This window comes from Labeo rohita, chromosome 22 (genome assembly GCF_022985175.1).
Source record: "Labeo rohita strain BAU-BD-2019 chromosome 22, IGBB_LRoh.1.0, whole genome shotgun sequence".
NCBI classification, from domain to species: domain Eukaryota; kingdom Metazoa; phylum Chordata; class Actinopteri; order Cypriniformes; family Cyprinidae; genus Labeo; species Labeo rohita.
Window position 1 is genome coordinate 28,344,685 of NC_066890.1, and position 25,432 is coordinate 28,370,116.

A 25,432-nucleotide genomic window follows, 5' to 3' on the forward strand; every position below is an offset into this window, starting at 1 on the left:
TTGACCAATCAGATCACTCCCTGCACCTGTCGCCGGGCGGAAGGACCTTGGAGGCCATACAGGAGGAGCTGGAAGTTGCAAGGCAAGAGGCAGCACAAGCTCTAGACACCCTGTGTGCCGAGAGAGAAAGCCGGGCCCTGGATGCACTCCAACTGAGAGATGCAATACCACTGGTGAAACACCAGGAGGTGCTGACCGCAATAGCCCAGCAGCTAGCGCAAACAGAAAAAGAGCTCCAAGCAGAGAGGGCACTACGTGAGCAAACTCAAACCGAGCTAACCAGACTGAAATCCGAACTGGAGGCTGTGCAAAAAGACTCAGTTAGGAAGGACGAACATGACAAAGTCAAGGTAAGGATGCTGAAATGTAGCATTGTCCAATTTGTGAATGAAGTCCAATCCTGTTCCTGGAGGGCCACTGTCCTGTAGAGTTTAGCTCCAACCCTAAATATACACACCTGAAGCAACTAATCAGTATCTTCAGGCTTACTAGAAACTTACAGGTGTGTTGAGACAAGTTGAAGATAAGCTGTCCAGGACATTGGCCCTCCAAGAGCAGGTTTAGACCCCTAAGGACTAAAATTTCTGAGCTTGATTCTTCCTCTCTTCAGACAGAGCTAGAGCGCTCTCTGGAGGAAAGTCGGCAGAGTGCAATAGCGGCGCAGGAGTCTCTGAGTGAAAAAGAGACGGAGCTCAAAGAGCTGCGATCGCAGAAAGCCTTAGAACAAGGACTAGTGTCCAAAGAAGACCATGAGGCCCAGAGGCTCTCCCTACAAGCTGAGATCAACACCCTGACGGCTCAGATGGCCGATCTAGCGCGCAAGCACGAGAAGACCTGCACTGAGGTGTGTGTTGTCCTTGATGCGTTATGTGCACATATCTTAAAAACAAGTTTTATTTTAAAAGAGTCTCCCTCCACAGGTATTCCAGGTGCAGCGGGAGGCTTTGTTTAATAAGAGCGAGCGTCAGGTGGCTGAATCCCAGCTGGAGACGGTTAAAAAGCAGCTGGCGGATCTTCAGGCCGAGTCCACCCACATCCAACAGCTGCACCAGGACATCCAAGACTCGCAGGGGCTCATCAAGGAGAAAGACCGCAAGGTACTTCCGTACTATACAAACTGTAGTATGTCCAAATTCACAGTATTGATAAAACACTAGGCAATAAGTACCTGGATGTCCTCCAGTGAGATTCTGAAGTGCTAATGGACACTTGACTATCCCAAGAGGCCACAGGAGAGTGAATAGAGTGAGAGTTGTGAATAAAGTGCAGCAGTTGGGTTCTGCAAGTAAAATCCCATTCATTTTCTTCATAGGGGAATTGATTTTTAACAATTTGTAAATCATAAACCAAAGACCTACTGTGAGCTACGAGGTTGTTAATCGACACTATATGCATTTCTTGAATCCTTCAGTTTGCGTTTTTCAACGTAATTTTTCAGTTGTGAAATTAGTAGTGAAAAACTACATTACCCATAATTCTGGAAAAAAGTCCACCAATCAGAGAACTGTGTCTGTAAATCACGTCAAAATAACAGTTCATTGCCATTTCACTCCCATGGATCACTGAATGATTAAAAATGTATATTTCGGAGATTTGATTCTTTCTTTTTCAACTTTCTTACCATCTTCCTGCAGATCACAGAGTTGTCTAAGGAGGTTTTTCGTTTGAAGGAGGCTCTGGGGGCTTTGACTCCTCCGCTGGGACGTTCCCCTTCGCCACCGTCCTCAGGGATACCTGGACAACAGCTGGCACTGCAGAACCGTGTGACTGCATTAACACAGCAACTCCAGGTGAACATATTGCTCCTCGCTTTATGAGCCTTACTGACAAATACATGAAATAAAGGTTGTTTGTGGGCATTGATGGTTCCCTGAAGAACCTTTAAGATCCATGAAACATGAAACAGCTTCGTAGAAGGTTTTTAAAGTGCTTAAAGTACTTGAATTTGACTTTTTTAAATTAAAGGCCTGGAAAACCCTTGAAAATAGCAATACTCCTGAAGCGGTACTTGAGAAGTGCTTGAATTATTGAAAGACAATGTATCTATGAAATAAGTCAGTAGTAGTACTGACAATGTTGTGTAAACATGGCTGAAGATGCGAAAATAGGAATAGATGAACCAAATCAATTGAGTGTGTCATTTATGCAGGAACCACTCTGATTTCTACAAATTTGTGACTTCGGTTATTCGATCGATTCACTAGCAAAAACTATATTAAACTAAAAGAGCCATTCATTTTCGAACTTTGACATCATTTGTAATGGTTTTAAAAAGCATGTAGTGATGGGTGAAATGGAGCTTTTCGAAACTCTAAATTAGTTAAACCATTGCATCGCAAAATGATTCAAAGTGCTCCAATCGGATCATGTATTGCGAATAATTTGTTTCATATCACAACAAATTGTATATCGAAAATCTTTTGATTTAAATCAGGACTTCGGAACGTGTTCATGAATCAGTTGACTTAAATCGGGGCTTCAAAATGTATATCGCAAATCTTTTAATTCAGATTGGGACTTTGGAGCGTGTATTGCGAATCATTTAATTTAGTACTTCGAAGTCCCGATCTGAATCAAATGATTCACTGATCTGACATGATGGTTTGCAAATCAGTATTCAGATTGTGACTTTTTTTGTGAAATCTTTTGCTTTAGATCGGAACTTCAGAGTGTGGATAGCAAATCATTTGATTCAGATCGGGACTTCAGAGCGTGTTTGCGGAACATTTGAGATCAGAACTTGTGAATCATTTCGTGGATTAAATGATTTGATTGGAAGTCTGATCTGAATCAGATGATTCACTATCCATGCGCTGAAGTCCTGACCTGAATCAAATGATGGTTTGTGAATCATTATTCAGATTGTGGCTTCAGAGCGTGGATCACGATTCATTTGATTTAGATTAGAACTTAGGAGGGGATTTGTGAATCTTTTGCTTTAGGTCGGAACTTTGGGTTGTGGATCATGAATCATTTGATTCAGATTGGCACTTTGGTGGGGGTTCATGAATCATTTGACTTAGATCAGGACTTCAAGTTGCGTATCATGAATCATTTGATTCAGAATGGGACTTAAGAGTGTGCATTGCGAATCATATGATTTAGATTGAATATGATTTAGATGATTTAGAACTGGTTTGGGAATCATTTCGCAAATTGAATGATTCACTCTGAAGTCCCAGTCTGAATCATTTAATTCAGATCGGGACTTTGGTGCAGGTTCGCGAATCATTTGTTTCATATCGGTACTTCAGATTGAGTATTGCAAATCATTTGATTCAGATTGTGACTTCGGAGCATGTATTGCGAATAGGGTTGCAAAGAGGTGGAAAATTTTCGGAAACTTTCCAAAAATCCCTGGAATATTCCAAAATTTCTGGAATGTTTCTGAAATTTACTGGAAATTTTCCACTTTTTTTGCAACCCAATGATTGCAAATCATTTGAACATAGATTGGAATGGGTTTGTGAATCATTTTGCGAAGTCCCGATCTGAATTAAACGATTCACGCTCCGTGCTCAGAGTCCTGGCCTGAAATGATGGTTTGCGAATCATTATTCAGATCGTTATTTCAGAGTGTGGATTGCGAATCATTTGATTTGGATCAGAACTTCAAAGAGGATTTGGAAATCTTTTGTTTTAGATCGGAACTTCAGAGTGTGGATCGTGAATCATTTGTTTCAGACTGGGACTTCAAATCGCATATCGCAAATCATTTAATTTAGATCAGGACTTCAAATTGCGTATCGAGAATCATTTGATTCAGATTGGGATTTCAAAGAGGGTTCACAAATCATTTGATTCAGATCAGGACGCGGGTTTGCGTACCGCACCAAATACATGATTCTTAAAATCGTGAATCGCAAGTCATTTGAGTTAGATCAGGTCTTTGGAGCATGTTGAGTTCTTTATAGTGGAATAAGGTTCTTCTTCTAAGGATTTTTAAAATGTTCTTCATATGAAGAAACTAATGGTTCTTTTAAGAACTGTTCAAGGAAAGGTTCCTGGGGGAACCAAAAATTTCTTCTGTGGCATTGCTGTGAAGATCACTTTTTGTAGAAGAACCATTTTTCCTTCCCTAAAGAAACTTTCAGTAAAAAGAACCATTTTTTCTTAGTGTAAAGTCTTCAAAAACTTTTTCCATTATGGAAATATTCCATGGATGAAGGTTCTTCAGGGAACCATCAATGCCAATAAAGCATCTTTATTTTTAAGAGTGTGCACGTTTAAATGAATTAAATGAATAACGCTCATCTAAAGTCTTTCGACTTGTGCTTAGGACTGGGAGCGCAAACACAAGGCTGTTGTTTCAATATATCGCTCTCATCTATTAGCTGCTGTACAGGTGAGATCCATAAACCCAACCGTACATCTACAGGAACATCTTATATTATTCTTATCTATCTGACTGTTTTTGACCTAACAGGGCCGGATGGATGAAGAAGTTCAGGCGCTTTTGCTTCAAATCCTCCGTATGTCGCAGAAAGGTCAAAATTAGTGCTTTGCAACTGACAGCAATACAGCGCGTTCAAATGACTGCTATATGTACCCTTGAACCGAAGCGTATCACCACTGTGCACCGCCAGCATCAGGCACTGAAACTGTGAATGAGAAGATATCGTTTTGGAACATGACAGAAATGATTATATTTCCTGTATGTGATGATTTATGAGGGACAACACAGATACTTTTGTACCACGTTTCAATAAACACTGAGAAATGCTGCTGACGTGCCTTTCTTTGCAACTCTGCGGTTGACACTTTCTTTGCAGGCCCCTCTTAGTACTGACTAACGAAAGGTACTTTGTGGTAAAAAGTATGTTATGATGAATTTCCGTGGTGTTAAAAAAGATGTATAGCATACCACAAGTAGTCTGCATTTCAAACTCGGCCGGTGTTCACAGGTCTCGCACCTCCACATGTTCTCACCACAAACAGCTGAGCACGTCTGCTAGAACGGGTTTCCTTTCCTTTTCAAATCAGAGTAATAGTTTTAAAAAAAATTATGTCAATTGACATTGTCAATTTTCTTCTTTAAAAAAAACAAAACAAAAGGAGATGCTTGGCAGAATGTCCACGCTGATCTTTTTCATAGAATGAAGGTAGATGGTGATACACTTCTACCTTTCAAAAAAAAAAACTATACTTTTATTCAGCAAGGATGCACTGAATTATGAAAGCCAGTTTCCATCGTTTTTCTCAGAATGTGAGATGGAAACTCGTAATTGCAAGTTACAGTCAGAATTGTGAGATAAAAAACTCAATTCTGACATTTTCTCAGAATTGTGACAAACTCAAAATTCTGACTTTTTGAGATATAAAATCAGAATTGCGATTTATAAAGTCAGAATTGTGAGATATAAACTCATAATTCTGACTTGTTTATCAGAATTGCGTGATAAAAACAATTCTGAGAAACAGTCAAAATTGCGAAATAAACTCAAAATAAATTTCCTCAGAATTGCGAGTTTATATCTCGCAATTGCGAGTTACTAAGTCAGAATTGTGAGATACAAACTTGCAGTTGTGAGAAAAAAGTCAGAATTAGGAGTTTTTAGCAAGTTCTTGCAATTATGAGTTTATATCACACAATTCTAAGAAAAAAGTCAGAATTTTGACTTTATGTCTTGCAATTATGACTTTATTTCTCCTAATTTTTAGGTTATTTCTCAGAATTGCGACTTTATATCTCTCAATTCTGAGAATAAAGTCAGAATTGCAAGTTTGTATTGAGATAAATTGAATTGTAAGATAAAAAGTCGCAATTACCTTTTTTATTCAGTGGCGGAAATGGGCTTCCATATTAAATTGATCAAAAGAGACAGAAAAGCCTTTTGTAATGTTACAGGAGATTTTAGTTTCAAATAAACGCCGTTCTGTTGAATTTTCTATTTGAAAAAATGTATCACAGTTTACGCAAAAATATTAGGCAGCACAAATGTTTTCAGCCTTGATAATAATATAAATTTTGACAGCAAATTTTTTTGATTATCTTGAGGGCATGGTGTCAAAAACATACTGAGTTTCATAGCGATTATGTCAATACGTTAATAATTTTTTTTTTTTCGACAAAATTCAAAATGGTCAACATGGTAAAATGGGGTATTGTTCGACTCTGTATGCTGCTCCAAATCGAAATAGACCAGTCTTGTGATTTTTGGCAAAAGTGTTCAGAAGTTATAAGGAAAAAAAGACATTTCTCATATCTCCTGGCTACTAGGTGGCACTGTGGTAAACCTCTGCAAGTAACCTCAGGTCATGGTTATCATAACACACACCAAGTTGGGTCTGAATACGACAAAGTGTTGAAGAGATATAGCCTCATGTCCAATTTGGCGAGCTTTTCGTCAAATTCGTTTGCACAATTTTTGAGAACGGATTGGTCTATCAAAAAAATTTTTGAACTTTTTGCCAGGATGGTCGGAAGATAATCTAGTTATAATTTTGGGGAAATTTGAATGAACTGTCTAGGACAAGTTCGAAAAAATAGGTTTTTCGAAAAATTCAAAATGGTTGAACATTTTTTAGTATGGAAAATGTCATTGGGTGCAACCGAGTCGGCATGAGCTAAGGAATCTGAAGGAAAATTATTTTATTTTTTAGCCCTTACGCCCCATTCACACGGGGCATCAGCGTTAACGCTTCTTATTTACTTTGAATGGAGTGAAGTCAAATGTTGCCGAACTGAATTATGGGTCCGTTGCGTCACTGGCCTTGCTCATGACAGAAGTTAAAAAATTTTCAACTTTTTAAGCGCCAACGCAGGCGTCAGCCAATCAGATCACCCTATGCAAATATACTAGTGCAGACGCTAGCCAATCACATTTGGTGCAGACGCTGGCCAATCAGCGCGAAGCTTCAGACACGCCCTCCGTGAAGTGTTAACGCTGAAGCCCAGTGTGAATGGGCCGTTATAGTTCAAAAGTTATTAGCATAAACACGAATTTGACGTTTTAGTTACAGACCCCAAATTCACTGTCACACATCATAACAACATCATAAAAGTAATCCATATGAATCGTGACCACCATTGCAAATCCTATGGACAATGATGGCAACATTTTCATGTTGGGATTACCGTTTCTTTAAAAATAAGCCAAACATTTCCTTGCACTTTTCCCTTCCTGTTTAGTTTTATTGAGAATGCTTTCAGATCATAGCGGAACAGAGCACAGAGAAACAACATCCTGAGAAAGTAAAGTGGTTTTTGATGGAGGCCACCAAGGTCTAGTATACCTGGAGAAAGTTAGCCGCTAGCATTCCCATTTGTTAGTTGCTAGGCTGGAGCAAGAGCCCTGTAAGTATATGTTTTTTTGCTATTTTTAAATGGTTGTCAGCTTTTAAAAATGCTTTTTGCACCCAAATGATATATCTACCAGCAGGCGCTACATAAAATATGCTAACTAGTTAAACCCTGACTATTCTTTCTATTTCTGCCATATCGTAATATTGCTGAAATAGTAAGAGTAGTATGCTAATCCGAATTCAGCCACTGACATACTGTACGCAAGAGGTTAATAACTGGAACTCGGATGCAGGAAGGATGTTTTTGAAGTAAAAAATGAAAACTTTTAAGGCACTGGAATCTTTTTGGGTAGTGAGGGAAGACAAAGAAAATGTTGTTCTTTATACACTGTAGTAAACCAGACTCTTCTTTTTATATAACCAGAATATTTGAACATTTATAGAGGCAGGTTTCACTTGACATTTCTCCAGAAAGCAGCTTTTAGGTTGAAATAAGATGGTTTGACATTACAAACTACTTATTGAAATGTATATAAAAAGGCTGTGGTTGACATTTGTCCAGATAAACAGCAAAAGCATATGTATGAAGACTTTAAAGGTGCATTCAGTAGTTAGCTAGCATTACCACTGCTGTTTTTAATGTACTTAAAGTATGGTGTCAACACTTTTTCTCGTCATTAAATCTTTCCACTTTGTGTATGCAATAGCAATGTTTAAAGCGCGATAATAAGTTTCACTGCTTAATTTTTGCTCTTTGCATCGCCTAACTACACTTCACTGCTAGCTACAGAATTGCGAGGATTCTCTCAGATGTTTTAGGGTGTGTTCACATTGTACAGCAAAATGCAGTCATCTTCATAGGTATCCGTGCAATCTGGAATTTTCTGTGAGGGATGCATTAGCAAATTAGCGTCAAAATTCTGTGGGGAAAAATACTGTAGCCAATAGCATAGAGATGTATGAAGCACAGAAGTCACTTTCAAACCAAGCAGTTTTTTTGTTACTCAACATTGTGACTCTACATCAGTATGGTTTTATTTGCGCGGTAATCTAGAGCGAGTAACACCAAGCGAATATTCGTTTCTCTTTTGGCGCGCACACACCATTACACTCTTGCACAAAATTCCTATTGAAATGACTAGAAAATCTGCTGAACTGTGGTAAATGTCTCGCACCTTGAGGTGAAACATTTCCCCATGCAAATTTCACATGGTATTTAAGTTTGTTATGTAAATGTTTAAACAGTTTTTTGTCGGTCAATGTGGCGAATCTGCATGACCAACTTAAATCAGTTGCGAAACCCATGTGGGGAAATTTGGTGTGTGCACACCAAGAGCAAATGTAATCATTTGGGCAAGTAGATTACATACAAAGTCAATGCGAAGATGCGAATAGATGCAAATTGGTAGCAGGTGACACATTTTCCATGAACGTGCAATATTCGTCTCAATCGCGTCTTAAAAAGTTCAACACAAGGGGGAAATTCGCATGATGCGTTGTCACAAAAGCCAGCATACGGTTTGAGGCATCCAGTTGTATCAGAAAATGGAGGACAGCATTATTATGTTTATATTCCTGTGAGTAATCTAGAATGAGTAGCGCAATGAGAATATTCGCTTGGATTCTGGTGTGCACACCATTACACTTTCACACGAAATTCAACAGATTTCTATTAAAATGACTAGATTTCGCTTGCTACAGTTTGCTAAACTTTAGATAATGTCTCGCACCTTGGGGTGAAACATTTCCCCACGCAAATTTCACAACATATTTAAGTTTGTTACATAGAAATTCAAGCAGTTTTTTTGTTGGTCAACGTGGTGAATCTGCACGACCAACTTAAACCAATTGTGAAACCCATGTGGGGAAATTTGGTGTGCGCACACCAAGAGCAAATTTAACCATTTGGGCAAGTAGATTACATACAAAGTCAATGCAAAGATGCGAATAGATGCAAATTGTTAGCAGGCGACACATTTTCCATGAACGTGGGATATTCATCTCAATCGTGTCTTATGCGCAAGTTGAAAATTTTCAACACGAGCGGGAAATTCACATGATGCGTTGTCACAAAAGCCAACATACGGTTTGACGCATCTGGTTGTATCAGAAAATGGAGGACAGCATTATTATGTTTATATTCACGTGAGGAATCTAAAACGAGTAACGCAATGAGAATATTCGCTTGGCTTCTGGTGTGTGCACCATTACACTTTCACACGAAATTCAACAGATTTCTATTAAAATTACTAGATTTCGCTTGCTACAGTTTGCTGAACTTTGGTTAATGTCTCGCACCTTGAGGTGAAACATTTCCCCACGCAAATTTCACAACGTATTTAAGTTTGTTACATAGAAATTCAAGCAGTTTTTTGTTGGTCAACATGGCGAATCTGCACGACCAACTTAAACTAATTGTGAAACCCATGTGGGGAAATTTTATGGTGTTTGCACACCAAAAGTGAATTTAATCATTTGGGCAAGAAGATTACATACGAAGTCAATGCGAAGATGCGAACAGACACAAATTCGTGGCGGGCAACGTGGTTGCCGCAAAAATGCAATATTCATCTCAAAAATTTCAACTCAAGTGGGAAATTGACATGCATTGTCGTGCAAGCCGATCAGCAAAGAGCTTACTGACACGTCCGGTTGTATCAGAAAATAGAGGAGAGCATTATTATGTTTTTATTCGTACAAGTAATATTGAGTGTGTGAATATTCGCTACGCTTTCGGTGTGCAGAGCCTAATACGCTCGCGCGAAATTCCTGATCGTACCGATTCCTATTGAAATGACTAGATTTCGCCCGCTAAAATTTGCTGAAATTTGGTCAATGTCTCGCACCTTGAGGTGAAACATTTCCCCAAAAACATTTCACATCAGATTCTCATCAAATTAATTATTTGGGTTAGTAGATTACATACAAAGTCGATGCAAAGATGCATTCCTGCGAACTCGCAATATCCGTGTCAGTCGCATCTTGAACGAGTTGAACGAGCTTGAAGTTCGCAGGAAGCGAAAAGCTTATTGACACGTCTGGTAGTATCAGAAAATGGAGGAGAGCATTATTAAGTTGTTACGTAGAAGTTCAAGCCATTTTTTGTTGGTCAACGTGGCAAATCCGGATGACCAACTTGAACCAGCTGCAAAACCTATGTAGGGAAATCTTATGATGTGTGCACGTCAAGAGTGAATTTAATTATTTCACTAGTAAATTACACACAAAGTCAATGCAAAGACGCGAACACAGGCAAATACATGGCGGCCGTGGCAATATTTTTATCAACTGCGTTTTTCGCACAAGTTGAAAAATTGTAACTTGAGCAGCAAATTCGTATGACGCGCTTAATGACGTGTTCGTTGTTTTAGAAAACAGAGAAGAGCATTATGTTTTTATTTACGCGAGAAATCTAGAGTGAGTGGTGCAATGCGAATATGTTTCATGCAAAATTCCTGATCGTATAGATTCCTACTAAAATGACTAGATTGCCTGCTAAAATTTGCTGAACTTTAGTAAATTTCTTGCAACTTGACGTGAAATTGAATAAATGCAAATTCTGCATCATATTTAAGTTTGTTACGGAAATTAGCAGCTTGTTTGTCAGGTGTAACAAACCTATTGAAATGACTGTATTTCGCCTGTGAAAATTCGCTAAACGTTGGCAAACGTGACCATACCTTAAGGCGAAATATTCCAATATTTCGCATCGAATTCAAGTTTGTATTGTCGCAAATTCACCACGTTTGGCACTAAAAACCTGCTTAGTTTGGAATCGTTTAATTAGTGCTTCATTCAGCGCTACACTATTGATAACGGACAGCAGACCGTCTTTGCTTCCTACACTTACGTTTCGCTAATGTGGGCACAGCAAACTCCCGAATTCACCTTTAAACGAAACTGTGCACATTGTGGGCTTTTGTTTGTGACTAAACACAACTGGAATATGTGTATTTGTTAAGTATAATGCATGTCTGGATCACTAAGGTTTAAAAAATGGCAATATCACATGAGCATGACCCAAACGTTTGGTCCTGAGTTCATAAATTAAACGTGTGCATTTGATAGGACTGCATTAGAGCGACTGAGCTTATGAGCTTTATATAACGTCCTTAACAAATACCGCATCCTGAGAGCAAACCGTTGGTAAGCACAGCACAATGATGTCCAGAGTCTCAGAGGTGACCATCAGAGAAGATCAGAGCCACGGTTACTGAATAACATCACATTTAGAAACAACAGCTCACTGACGACGAGCGCTCGTACGGATGTAAAGGAAGGGAATAAGACGGTTTGTCTCATGTGTTTCACATAAGTTCACATTTCTGACAGGCAATGCCAAGAACAGTCTGTTGGGAAACAGTCTGTTATTTTCCAGTGCCAAACTCTCAGTTGGGGTCTTCTCTGTTGAAGAAGGGGTCGATTGAGCAAGACATGCTGAAAGCTGTTTGTGGTCGGTGCCTAAGGAACAGCGACATCCCACAAGTCCCAGTGGAAGCTCAAAGTCTGTTTAAGGCAATAGTGTGGGGCCTCTAGACTGGTGGCACAGGGGACGGCCTTGCACCCTAAAACAAACACAAAACATAAGCTATGAATTATCCATCTGAAAAGCTTTGATAATCTGTAAAAACATGCCAAAAACCTTGTACCTTGTACTCTGTATGGGCTTCAAATGGAAGTCAGTTCTTTCTGCAGACCACCTGCTGGAGGTGCAACTCGCTCTCTGCTGCAACAATCGGCAGCTTGTTTGTCAGGTGGTAGTTGATCAGGTGGCTGATGCTCTCGAAAAGCATGTCTTTAGTCCGAACCTAATAAAAAAAATTAAATTAAAAATTAAGGTCACAGACAGCAAGGAAAATAACTAATGTGGTTTAAGGGTGTTTTCATTATTGGTTTGATAGTTCAGAGCTTGATTATTTGGCTTTGCTAACTACATTTTTTTAAAGTCCGCGTGAAGTGGAAGTCGCTGCTGACTTTATTTCAGTGTAGTGACGTATTTCCAACTGAAATGTAATGTTGAACGGAGGGCGGGGTTTTATTTTTAGCGCTTTTCCTCTCCTCTTAATGGATTAACTTTCACTGATTAATTGTTAGCAATGTGTGCTAACAAAGTAAATAAAGTACATTTTGATTTTGTTAAGACTTTAATGATAATAATAATAATAATAACTGTAGAGTTTTTTTCTTTTTTATTATCTAGTTTTTAATTTTTATTTAGTTGATTTATTATTATTATTTATGTTATTTTCATTTTTACATTTTAATTTTTTTCTCCAATTTTATTTCATATATATTATATTATATTTTCACTGACTTTATTGCTGCATTAGGCATAAGCTATACAAATAAAAAATATTTGTAGCAATAATAATAAAAATTCCTCTTTTTTATTTTTCTTGTCTTTTATTTAAAAAAATTAAATAAAAAAGAAAGCATTTTATTTATGAATGTGCTATACAAATAAAATGCAATTTTAAATTATAATAACTATTATTATTATTACTATTATTTGTTTTCCATTTTGACTTTCATTTTTGGCAATTTTATGACTCATTTAATTTCTTTTTTATAATTATTTTAAATGTTGTGTTTTTTTCTAAAATAATAGTATTGCTATAGAAAAAAATATAAACATTATTATGTTATAATATTATTATGTTCTCCTTTTTACATTTTCAATTTTTTACTGATTTTATTTCTGCATATTAGTTATGAAAGGTGCAACAGAATTATCACAATAATAATAATAATAATAGCAAATTCATCTGTTTATTCATCTAGTTTTTATTTGTATTATTTTTTAATATTATATTATTTAACATTTCAATTATATTTTTAAGTGACTTTATTGCTGTATTATGTCTGCTATACAAATAAAAATATTTTTAGCAATAGCAATAAATTGGATCTAATAAAAAATATTCTTATTTGTTTAGTCATAATTACAATATATTATATAATTACAATAAATATATTCCAGCATTTATATGAAAGTGCTATACAACAAAAACATTTTAAATAATATATATATATTTTTTTTTTTCATTTTTACTTTATTTTTGGCATTGTGATCTGTTGCATTTAATTTATTTGATTTTTCTAACATAATATTATTGCTATATAAATATAAAAAATTATTATTTCCACTATTATTATTATTATTATTAACAGAATTTCGACAGTCAAGCAACCATTTATAGTCATTAACTTGCAAATCAGACTGAATTGCTTTTATACCAATTACTAAATACACTTTGATTCCACACACCTCTACACCATACCCTGTTCCTCCTTTTCAAGAGAATTTGGGGGATTCGTTGATTACTTTTTGGAAATGCAACTCTGACATCAAACTGGCTTCTCGTCAAAATCTACAGTATGAAAACTGAGCTTAAAGTTCCACTCACCACTCCTTCTGGATCCACCAACAGCAAATGTTTAGGAAGCCCACACTGCATCCCAGTCAGCACATACTGGCCCGGGTTAGTGGCGCTGTCCCGCACCAGGAAATCTCCATCTCGGGCCAGCAAATTCTCTGCGTCCCTGCGGCTCATGCGGCCGTGGTACCACATCTCCCGCCGCAGCTGGTCCTCTGTAGGGGCGACGGGGGCCCGGCGCCGTGGGGGACTCGGCCACTTGTCCTCCAATATACAAACTCCACCAGCCTCGTGCAGACGCAGAGCGTCCTCAAACGGCCCTGTGAGGTTGAAAACGGTACCATTTGTAGCATTAATCAAACATATGCTATCATAATACAGTCATCTGTAGTGGACTCACTCATATCGAAAATGTCTTTCTTTGGACTTTCAGGTCTACGTCCTCCTCGGGCGTCCGCTGAGGCCTCCATGTTGTCTAGATTCTGGGTATTTACATACAGGTGTTCCTCGTAATCGCGGCTACCTTGAGGACGACCGTCTGCTCGCAGGTAACCATCGGAAGTCAAACCTACAACAAAAGAAGTGAAAGGAAACAGGTTACTTCACTCTTAAAGAGACAGTTCACCCCAAAAATAAAAATTCTGTCCTTACTACCTTTCTGGGCCTTGAACATGTTAGCTGTGTTGCTGTCTATGCAAGGTCAGAAAGCTCTCAGATTTCAAAAATATCCTAATTTGTGTTCAAAAGATGAACAACAGTCTTAGGAATTTGGAACAGCATGAGGGTGAGTAATTATTGACACAGTTTTGATTTTTGGGTGAACTATCCCTTTAAGAGTATAAATAACTAAGCAATTAGATGGGAACAGTTGGAGTATCAAACCCAGTAAAAGGCTCAGAAATCACTTCAAAGCGGCAAAACATCAGAAGAGAAATGTAATATTGATGATTAACCACCAGGCGTCTCACTTGAGCTGCTGTTGTTCTCCATGTCCCATTGCATTTCATAACACAAGTTGGGGGCAGGGAGGCTGGCTGCATCTCTTTTGGCCGGTGACCCTGTCTGAAAAAAAATAAGCACAGGCAACTTTAAAGGCGATTTTCTCAATATTTTGATTTTTTTGCACCATCAGAGTCCAGATTTTCAAATAGTTGTATCTCAGCCAAATATTGTCCTATCCTAACTTATTTATTCAGCTTTCAGATGATGTATAAATCTCAATTTAAATAAAAATTACCCTTATGACTGGTTTTGTGGTCCTGGGTCACAAATAAGAAAAATGTACACATCTTCATTCTGTTCAAAAGTTTTCACCCCCCGGCTCTTAATGCATCGTTTTTTCTTCTGGAGCATCAGTGAGTGTTTGAACCTTCTGTAATAGTTGCATATGAGTCTCTCAGTTGTCCTCAGTGTGAAAAGATGAATCTCAAAATCATACAGTCATACAGGGCTCAAATACACAAAAATGCTGAAAAACCAAAGAATTTGTGGGAGCTAAAGGATTTTTCTGAAGAATAGCAGGCAGTTTAACTGTTCAGGACAAACAAGGGACTCATGAACAACTATCACTAAACAAAAAAAAAGCTGTGGTTCATTCAGGTAACAACAGTATTAAGAATCAAGGGGATGTAAACTTTTGAACTGGATAATTTTTATATACTCAACTATTATTTTCTCTTGTGGACTATATGTATCATCTTTTATGTGAAATACCTTCTTCAGGTCAGTGCTAAATAAAAAATAACATGCATTTTGTGTGATCCCTCTTATTTTGGTAAAATAAGTAACATTTTGCAGATTCTGAAAGGGGGGGTGTAAACTTTTGACCTGAACGATAGATAGATGTTAACTTGGAAAATGAGACAAAAATAAGACATTTAGTTATTGATTTTTTTAGTAGAAGGTACTTAAAGCAAATCATGATAGATGGTTTGACAGGTCAGGTTAAAGAGGTCAAAGGTTTCAAAAGGTTAAGTAATTTTAAAAATAACAACTGATAACTGAAGAATTGCTCATTTCCTAGAAATGGCATATGGGCTTTCAGCGTTCATTACAGAATGTGCTGTATTCATAAACAGCTATTTGCCTGAAGCCATTAGCGTTACACTAACACCACTTACAGAAATGGAAGTTTCTTTAAGACCAACCTTAGCAAATTCTCTCCACAAACCACAAACTTCATGCTGTTCATAAAGAGAGCAATAAAAATCCACACACATCTATAATAAAGTGTATATAATAAAGTCACTACCTGAAGAGTTTTGCTCTGTGGTTGCGTGTGGACGTGACCCAGTAGGCCCGCCGGAGGCCTGAGCCTAGAGTCCACCACTCCCCCGACAGGAGGCTCCTTTCCTGGGATGCTGTTGTAGTAATCGTGCTCAGACGATTCCTCGTCATCACCCCACGCCGACTCTTCTGTTCGTATGGTCCTAACCATTAAATAAATCTATTTAGCATCTGAGTGAAATAAAAGTAACTGTATGTTCAATGTAAATATACTTAAATCATTTAGTACTGAAAAGTATCTAGTAGTGTGTACTTAAAGATTTTTAAGCTTGAATCACTGATGTCACATGGACTATTTTAACGATGTCCGTACTACCTTTTTGGGCCTTGAACGTGGTAGTATCCTTGCTGTCTGTGCAGGGTCAGAAAGCTCTTGCCATTAGCGTTATGCTAACACCACTCAGAAATAAAATACTTAAAGAGTGACAGTATAACCTAGCTTTTGTGTGTGCTTTATATTTAACGAATATAAAGCTGAGGTGACAATCACATTTTATGTTGGTCTGACTGAGCAAAATCTAGTCATTTTAATAGCAAATGGGAATTTCATGTGGAATTTCAGGTTCAAGTTGCTCATATTCACCAACAGACAATCAGAAATGTACCTTTGTTGTTTGTGGAAATTACTAATGTGACTGCACTTTTACAGTTTGATTTTGTTAGCTTAGCAACATGCTAATAACACACAGAGCTACACTACCAGTCAAAAGTTTTTGAACAGTAAGAGTTTTAATGTCTGTTAAGTCTCTTCTGCTCAGTGAACCTGCATTTATTTGATCCAGAATGCAGGAAAAGCGGTAATATTGTGAAATATTTTTACTATTTAAAATAACTGCTTTCTATTTTAATATATTTTAAAATGTAATTTATTCCTGTGATCAAAGCTATATTTTTTAGCAACATTACTCAAGTCTTCAGTGTCACATGATCCTTCAGAAATCATTCTAATATGCTGATTTGCTGTTCAAGAAACATTTTTTTATTATTATTATCAAAATTTAAAACAGCTAAGTACATTTTATTCAGGATTCTTTGATGAACAGAGATTTTGTAACATTATACACTATACCATTTAAAAGCTTGGAGTTATAGAAATTATAGAAATTAATACTTTTATTTAGCAAGGATGCTTTAAATTGACCCAAAGATATGATAAAGACATTTATAATGTTACATGTTACAATGCTGTTCTTCTAAACTTTCTATTCATCAAAGAAACCTGAAAAATTCCACTCAGCTGTTTTCCACATAATAATAATAATACATACTGACCAGCAAATCAGAATATTAGAATGATTTCTGAAGGATTTTGTGACTGGAGTAATAATGCTAAAAATTCAGCTTTGATCAAAGCAATAAATTGCATTTTAAAACATTTTCAAATAGAAAACAGCTATTTTAAATAATAAAAATATTTTAAAATTTTGTACTGTTTTTGCTGTACTTAGAAGTAAATAAATGCAGGCTTGGTGAGCAGAAGAGACGTCTTTAAAAACATTAAAAATCTTACTGTGCAAAAACTTTTGACTGGTGGTGTAGATGGAGCGGTTCACATTAGTCATATGTAGGGAAGTAGACTACAAGGCAGGTTACACACAGTTTATATTAAAAGACAAGAAAGCGTATGTAACAACTGATTTGAAACAGAACAAAATGAAAGAAATAATCCATTACTGATGCGACACTGAGCAGTCGTGTGGTTTCTGAGAGCCCCTTAAATGAATTTAGCTTTAAATAACGGCCTGGAATCAAAACAGGATGGCTATATGAAACAGTAACCGTGTGTATCCTGTTTCAACCTTGCTCAGAACTGCAGCTCAGTATTAACTGCAGGTGAAACGATGAAGGAAGTACTGTCATTTTCATGTTATGATGCATTCTGAAGCCCACATCACAAAGTGGTTCATGCAAAATGATGTGAATCTCACCTATCCATGGTGGGAATGGCTTTGGGTGGGCTGTGTAGGTACTGTTTGAACTGCAGTTCAAAGGCCTGGCCGATGGTACTGATCACATTCTGGGCAAGACCGTCACAGCACTCCAGGATGTGACATGCTAGAGGGATGAAGAAAAGGTAACAGTGTTTACATGTGAGAAATCTAGTCAAAATAAGATTGTGGCACAAACAAGACCTGAAGACAAGGAAGTCAAAGGGATAAGGAATATATATAAATATAAAGGGAGTGCTTTTGAAACCTTTTTCTCTCTCATTAGGCGGAGGTTACCCCAACTCCAGAAAGGCTATAGCCTTAGTAACCTAATGTTAGTGTAATCTGTTAACAACACTCATTATATACCCGAAGTTAGGCCTATTAATTGTAATGATTTCATAACAAACAACGAATAAATTATATAGTGAAAGCGAGCAAAGAACAGTATCAATGGAGCTTTTTGAAACTTCGACCCAGTAAACCACTGCGTCGCAAAATGATTCACTGTTTCGAAGCACTCCAATCGGATCGCGAATCATTTGATTCAGAACGGGGCTTCAAAGCATAGACATATACAAATACTGTTTTTTATACGCCTCAAAGCGCGTATGACGAAGTTGAAAAAATAGTTCAATCCAAATTGTATTGTTTAGTGTAAAACATGTTGAAAATGAACAGATATGCTGTCGGTTCATTAAACGAGAAGCCGTTTCCTCTAAAAAGATGTTTATTCAGCGAAGTGAAGCCTCTCTCCCATTGAAATCCATTCAAAGAAATCAGCCTCTGGTCTCCTTTCCCACGAACTGCCAGACCGGAAGCGTATGCTTTAGCCGTTACGCTTTTTAGGCTAATGATTGCAGGCTTCTATTGGCTTTGACTTTAGCGCGAATCGCGAATCATTTGATTCAGAACGGGACTGTAAAGCGCGAATCGCGAATCATTTGATTCAGAAAGGAACTTCAAAGCACCTATGGCGAATCATTTGATTCAGAACGGGACTGTAAAGCGCGAATCGCGAATCATCTGATTCAGAACGGGACTGTAAAGCGCGAATCGCGAATCATTTGATTCAGAACGGGACTGTAAAGTGCGAATCGTGAATCATTTGATTCAGAACGGGACTTCAAAGCACCTATGGCGAATCATCTGATTCAGAACGGGACTGTAAAGCGCGAATCGCGAATCATCTGATTCAGAACGGGACTGTAAAGCGCGAATCGCGAATCATTTGATTCAGAACGGGACTTTAAAGCACCTATGGCGAATCATTTGATTCAGAATGGGACTTTAAAGCACGTATGTTGAATCATTTGATTCAGAACGGGACTTCAAAGCACCTATGGCGAATCATTTGATTCAGAACGGGACTTTAAAGCACGTATGTTGAATCATTTGATTCAGAACGGGACTTCAAAGCACCTATGGCGAATCATTTGATTCAGAACGGGACTGTAAAGCGCGAATCGCGAATCATTTGATTCAGAACGGGACTTCAAAGCACCTATGGCGAATCATTTGATTCAGAATGGGACTTTAAAGCACGTATGTTGAATCATTTGATTCAGAACGGGACTTCAAAGCACCTATGGCGAATCATTTGATTCAGAATGGGACTTTAAAGCACGTATGTTGAATCATTTGATTCAGAACGGGACTTCAAAGCACCTATGGCGAATCATTTGATTCAGAACGGGACTGTAAAGCGCGAATCGCGAATCATCTGATTCAGAACGGGACTGTAAAGCACGAAACGCGAATCATTTGATTCAGAACGGGACTTCAAAGCACCTATGGCGAATCATTTGATTCAGAACGGGACTGTAAAGCGCGAATCGCGAATCATCTGATTCAGAACGGGACTGTAAAGCACGAAACGCGAATCATTTGATTCAGAACGGGACTTCAAAGCACCTATGGCGAATCATTTGATTCAGAACGGGACTGTAAAGCGCGAACCGCGAATCATTTGATTCAGAACAGGACTGTAAAGCGTGAATCGCGAATCATTTGATTTAGAACGGGACTTTAAAGCACGTATGGCGAATCATCTGATTCAGAACGGGACTGTAAAGCGCGAATCACGAAACATTTGATTCAGAACAGGACTGTAAAGCACGAAACGCGAATCATTTGATTCAGAACGGGACTTCAAAGCACCTATGGCGAATCATTTGATTCAGAATGGGACTTTAAAGCACGTATGTTGAATCATTTGATTCAGAACGGGACTTCAAAGCACCTGTGGCGAATCATTTGATTCAGAATGGGACTGTAAAGCGCGAACCGCGAATCATTTGATTCAGAACAGGACTGTAAAGCGTGAATCGCGAATCATTTGATTTAGAATGGGACTTTAAAGCACGTATGGCAAATCATCTGATTCAGAACGGGACTTTAAAACGCATATGGCGAATCATTTTTGATTCAGAACGGGACTTCAAAGCACCTATGGCGAATCATTTGATTCAGAATGGGACTGTAAAGCGCGAACCGCGAATCATCTGATTCAGAACGGGACTGTAAAGCGCGAATCACGAAACATTTGATTCAGAACAGGACTGTAAAGCGTGAATTGCGAATCATTTGATTCAGAACGGGACTTTAAAGCGCGTATGTTGAATCATTTGATTCAGAACGGGATTTCAAAGCACCTATGGCGAATCATTTGATTCAGAACGGGACTACAAAGCACCTATGGCGAATCATCTGATTCAGAACGGGACTATAAAGCGCCTATGTCGAATCATTTGATTCAGAACGGGACTTCAAAGCGCCTATGTCGAATCATTTGATTCAGAACGGGACTTCAAAGCACCTATGGCGAATCATTTGATTCAGAACGGGACTATAAAGCGCCTATGTCGAATCATTTGATTCAGAACGGGACTTCAAAGCACCTATGGTGAATCATCTGATTCAGAACGGGACTTTAAAACGCATATGGCGAATCATCTGATTCAGAATGGGACTTTAAAGCGCCTATCGCGAATCATTTGATTAAAATAAATAGAAATGTATTTAAAACTTATTCTAATAATTAATATAAAAATACCTCTTTGATTGACAGGGTCTTTGGCCACATACGCGACGTAATCGGGTGTATCCTGCAACATAAGATGAAATCAGAGTGAGAATCAGCAGCCATTTGTTAATGGAGAGAAAAATGATAAGAGTGGAAAGAAAGGGCATTAAACATGCAGAAAATGCCTCACCGAGTCTCCACCAGAGGCGAAAGATATGGACTGCATGGGGTGATGGGCAATCACCTACATAAAGAGATGAGAGTGAGATGATGTGATGTCTTCAATTCATATCAATATTCAGCACTTATAAAAATAAATAAATAAAAATACCTTACGGGTTTGGAACGTCATGAGGGTGAGTAATAAATGACAGAATTTTCATTTTTGGGTGAACTATCCCTTTAACCACCAAATGTATAATTTGGAAAAGTAGAAACATCTGAACTTGAATCAGTGAATCATTTATGAACAAATCTGAATCAATTCATCTAAATGAACTGACTCACTAAAATCAATCAAACGTTCCAAAGCTACACAAGTTGTTTGTTCTGCTATGATGTGAAGGGATATCCTGTGTGAGATGAGGCCGACCTGTCGCGTGGTGGGGACGAGGAGACTCAAGCCGTCAATGGAGATGTTGACGCCGATGCTCATTCCAGCAAAACGTAGGTTACTCTTCCCCATGATAGACTGCAGGGTTTTGTTGGTGGCCTAAAGTGGGTAGCAAAACACATTTGAATGTCGCTACATTTTCTTATGCTTAATAATAAAAATGGCAAGACCAAAAATACAACTTCCTGTCTTACTTTCTTCTTCCAGGCAGCTTTTCCTCCGGGTACAGCTTCACACAACCTGTTGATGGCCTCTCTGTGTTCACAAATACACACATTTACAAAGACATTAAAGGGGTATTACCACATCTCACAACCTCACATATCTGAGAAACGCATAAACAATTTCCCCTGTGTTTCAGTGCGACCACGGCGTGAAAATAAATGAAAAATGAGTCTGAGCCTAAGAATAATGCTTATTTAAACCAGGTCTACAAACAGGGGCCCAACAGTGTATTGTCAGTGCATAAAATAATAAACAGAGCAAAGTATTCCAAAAAAAAACATAAAGCAAAAGAAAAACAAAGTAAGAAACAAACCATCAATAAATAATTAAATAAATAATGTGCCAAAAACAAAACAAAGGAAACAAATAAAACAACTAAAGCAAAGCTAAATAAATCTAAATCAAAGCAAAAGAAAGCAAATAATAAAAACAAACAAGCAAACCAAAGGACAAATCATTAATAAATATATACTCTGCCAAAAGAAGCAAGAAATTAAAAAAACAAAACAAAGCAAAGCAAAATAAACCACATTAAAGCAAAGCAAAAGAAAACAAAGTAAGAAACAAACAAAACTAAAGCTACAAAAAACAACAAACAAACCAAAAGACAACATATAAATAAAAAAATAAATAATGTCCCAGCAGAGCAAAAGACAACAAATTAAAAAAAAGAAAATAATAAATATACCAAAACAAAGGGGAAAAAAGCTAACCAAATAAGTAAATAAATAAATACATACATACATACATACATACATACAAAAAAAAAACTGAAACAAACCATAGGAAAACAAAGCAAAATTAACCAAATTAAAGTAAAGAAAAAGAAAACGCATACAAAACAAAACAAAGCAAAATAAAGCTCAAGCAAAGCAAAGCAGAAGAAAACAAAGTAAAAAAACAAAGGAAAGCAAAATACAAACAAACCAAGCATGAATAAATAAATAATGTGCCAAAAACAATCCAAAGCAAAAAAAATACAAAACATAGATAAATAAATAAATAAATAAATAAATAATAAATAATGTGCCTAAAAACAAACCAAAGCAGAATAAAACCAAAACAAAGCAAAAGAAAACAAATTAAAATTCAAAGTAAAAAATAAACCAAAACAATGCAAAGCAAAAAAGAAACAAACCAAAAGACGAAAAATAAATAAATAAATACTGTGCCAAAAAACAAACCAAAGCAAACAAATAAACAAAACAAAGCAAAATAAAAGCCAATCAAGGCAAAAGAAAGGAAATTAAAAAACTAGGTAAGAAACAAACCAAAACAAGGCAAAGAAAACCTAAAGACAAAATAAATAAATAAAAAAAAATATGGTGCCAAAAACAAAACAAACCAAAGCTGAGCAAAATAAAGCCAAAGCAAAAGAAACAAATAAAAAACAAAGTAAGAAACAAACTAAAATAAAGCAAAAAACAAACCAAAAGACAAAATATAAATAAATAAAATGTCATAAACAAAACAAACAAACCAAATCAAAGAAAACAAATAAAAAACAAAGTAAGAAACAAACCAAAGCAAAGCAAAAAAACAAACCAAAAGACAAAACATAAATACATAAATAAATACCATGTCAAAAACAAAGCAAATCAAAATAAAACCAAATCAAAGCAAATCAAAAGAAAGCAAATAAAAAAGGATGAAACAAACCAAAACAAAGCAAAATAAAAAAAGAGACAAAAGACAATAAATAAACACACAAACCTGTATTTTTAACAAAACAAAGCAAACCAAAACCTTCTAGAATTGTTGAAAAACTTTGAAAACTCCTAAGCCTAGACAGCAGTGACAGACTCTCAAAGGAGAAGTCCACTTCAAGAACAACAATTTACAAATAATTTACTCACCTCCTTGTCATCCAAGATATTCATGTTTCTGTCTTCAGTCGTGAAGAAATTATGGTTTTTGAGGAAAAATACCATATTTTTGATACCAAAAATACCAAATACCAAAAATACGCATCCCAGAGCCTGTGCTACACAAGCTTTTGTGCTTAAAAAGTATACAAATTTTTATTTTTCGTAAAAAATGACCGATCTTTTTGCTAGATAAGACCCTTCTTCCTCGGCTGGGATCGTTTAGAGCCCTTTGAAGCTGCATTTAAACTAAACTATTTAAACTAAGTTCAAAATCGGGGCACCACTGAATGTTTTCCTCAAAAACCATAATTTCTTGACGACTGAAGACAGAAAGACATGAACATCTTGGACGACAAGGGGGTGAGTAAATTATTTGTAAATTGTTGTGCTGGAAGTGGATTTCTCCTTAAACACGACCAATTAAAACCAAAAGTGCGATTTGTGAAAGCATATCAATGGCTGTGGAGCGTTTGGCACAGGGGCACAAAGGTTGTGAGGTCAACAGCAGACTGAGTGACTTTGAAACACCAGCGTGCTATCAAATAACCCATTAATATTTTAAAAGTGCCAACTGTCCCAGCAGAGGACTTTCCAGGGAATGTTTCCAAAAAATAAGATACGCACTTTAAAACGTTATTGTGATAATTCGCATATGGGTGTTTTTGTTGCAAAATTGTATGTTTTGGCTATTAGATCTTATAAAAATTGCTCGTTGGCCACACTGCATGACAATGACAAATGAGAGGGCCCACCCACACTCCCTCTTTCCCCGGAGCGCCGCAAATCAGCTGATTTACAAGCCGTCCGTTTCTGCAGCAAAATAGATTCTGGCTAAATATGCAGTCTGTTCCAAGCATTCCCATTATAACCATTATAATATCATAACATGATGACTGACGCTCTCCACTCAAAACAACCACTCTCCTCCAGTCCTCCGTGTTTATCAACTCTAACTCCACCCCATGCAATCTGCATCGTCTTGGGCCCCAGCAGGCCTCCTCAGTCATTAGTGGGAGTCGTTAATAATACATGGCTGTATCAGTCCGTCTCCATCTCGCCTGTGCTATCTGCACTTTAAGCCCATCGTGGGCCACGGGGTTCGGGTTACTGCTGATCGATGAGCAAGGGCAGGGAGAGGGACTACGCTGTTGCCCTCGGGAATCTGGAGCTCCGCCCCCTCACCCCCTACAAGAATGCACATGCTTCTACACTTATAAATAAATACGTACATAAGAACTGATGCAAGCAAGCTGATAAATGAATCCAGACCTACATATGTGCAAACATGATTTGGTGAAAAAAACAAACAAACAAACAAAAAAAAAACAAGCTGCAAAATAAAAATCCATTACTTCTGTGGAAAGTATATGACTCAAATAAAAATAGCATAATGTCATAATTAACTCTCATTCCATCATCTATCGATTCATAAACAGAAAACCTACAAAATAATTTTCAAAAGCAAAACAAAAAAAATACAAACATGAAAGCTGAGATATTTGTGATTTAAATGTTTAAATAAAACAAAGAAAATAATAAAAAGAGCAACATAAAATAAAAAATAAAGTAAAATGTACAACTGTGAAAATCCTAAAAGAAAATAATAAAAATGAAAAAAAAAAAAAAAACAGAGTATAATCTCAAAATAAAATATGATGAAAATAATAAAATAATGAATAAAAATAAAATAAAAATCAAGGAAATTGATTCAGCTTAGCAAAGCAAAATTCAAAAACAAACAGGTGAGGTGTGAAATAATAAAAAAGAAAAAGTAAATTAATAAAAGAAAAGAAAATTAAATAGAATTATAAAACTCAATTCTAATATTCTAAAATAAAAAGTTAGACATTTCTAAAATAAACAAA

The 25,432-nt window shown here is 37.0% G+C and overlaps 2 protein-coding genes across 7 annotated transcripts in view; one reads left to right on the top strand and one right to left on the bottom strand.

Moving 5' to 3' along the window:
• The window catches only part of ankrd24 (ankyrin repeat domain 24), a 30,341-nt gene extending 25,626 nt beyond the window's left edge, over positions 1-4,715 (top strand). Inside the window, exons 16-21 of the mRNA XM_051094178.1 lie at positions 13-350; positions 611-844; positions 921-1,097; positions 1,635-1,790; positions 4,280-4,345; positions 4,427-4,715. Of these exons, the coding sequence (XP_050950135.1) occupies positions 13-350; positions 611-844; positions 921-1,097; positions 1,635-1,790; positions 4,280-4,345; positions 4,427-4,498 (1,043 nt within the window). The 3' untranslated portion in view covers positions 4,499-4,715. The remainder of the gene's footprint in view (positions 1-12; positions 351-610; positions 845-920; positions 1,098-1,634; positions 1,791-4,279; positions 4,346-4,426) is intronic.
• A 5,011-nt stretch (positions 4,716-9,726) lies between these two features.
• shc2 (SHC (Src homology 2 domain containing) transforming protein 2) overlaps positions 9,727-25,432 on the bottom strand; it is a 31,410-nt gene continuing 15,704 nt past the window's right edge. For all 6 annotated transcript variants that reach the window (XM_051094182.1, XM_051094180.1, XM_051094184.1 and 3 more), the window contains 11 exons: positions 21,669-21,729; positions 21,454-21,573; positions 21,052-21,105; positions 20,892-20,943; positions 17,837-17,963; positions 15,874-16,051; positions 14,591-14,684; positions 14,023-14,190; positions 13,653-13,942; positions 11,895-12,053; positions 9,727-11,810 (listed from right to left, as the gene is read on the bottom strand). In XM_051094182.1, the coding sequence (XP_050950139.1) occupies positions 11,925-12,053; positions 13,653-13,942; positions 14,023-14,190; positions 14,591-14,684; positions 15,874-16,051; positions 17,837-17,963; positions 20,892-20,943; positions 21,052-21,105; positions 21,454-21,573; positions 21,669-21,729 (1,273 nt within the window). In that variant the 3' untranslated portion in view covers positions 9,727-11,810; positions 11,895-11,924. The remainder of the gene's footprint in view (positions 11,811-11,894; positions 12,054-13,652; positions 13,943-14,022; positions 14,191-14,590; positions 14,685-15,873; positions 16,052-17,836; positions 17,964-20,891; positions 20,944-21,051; positions 21,106-21,453; positions 21,574-21,668; positions 21,730-25,432) is intronic.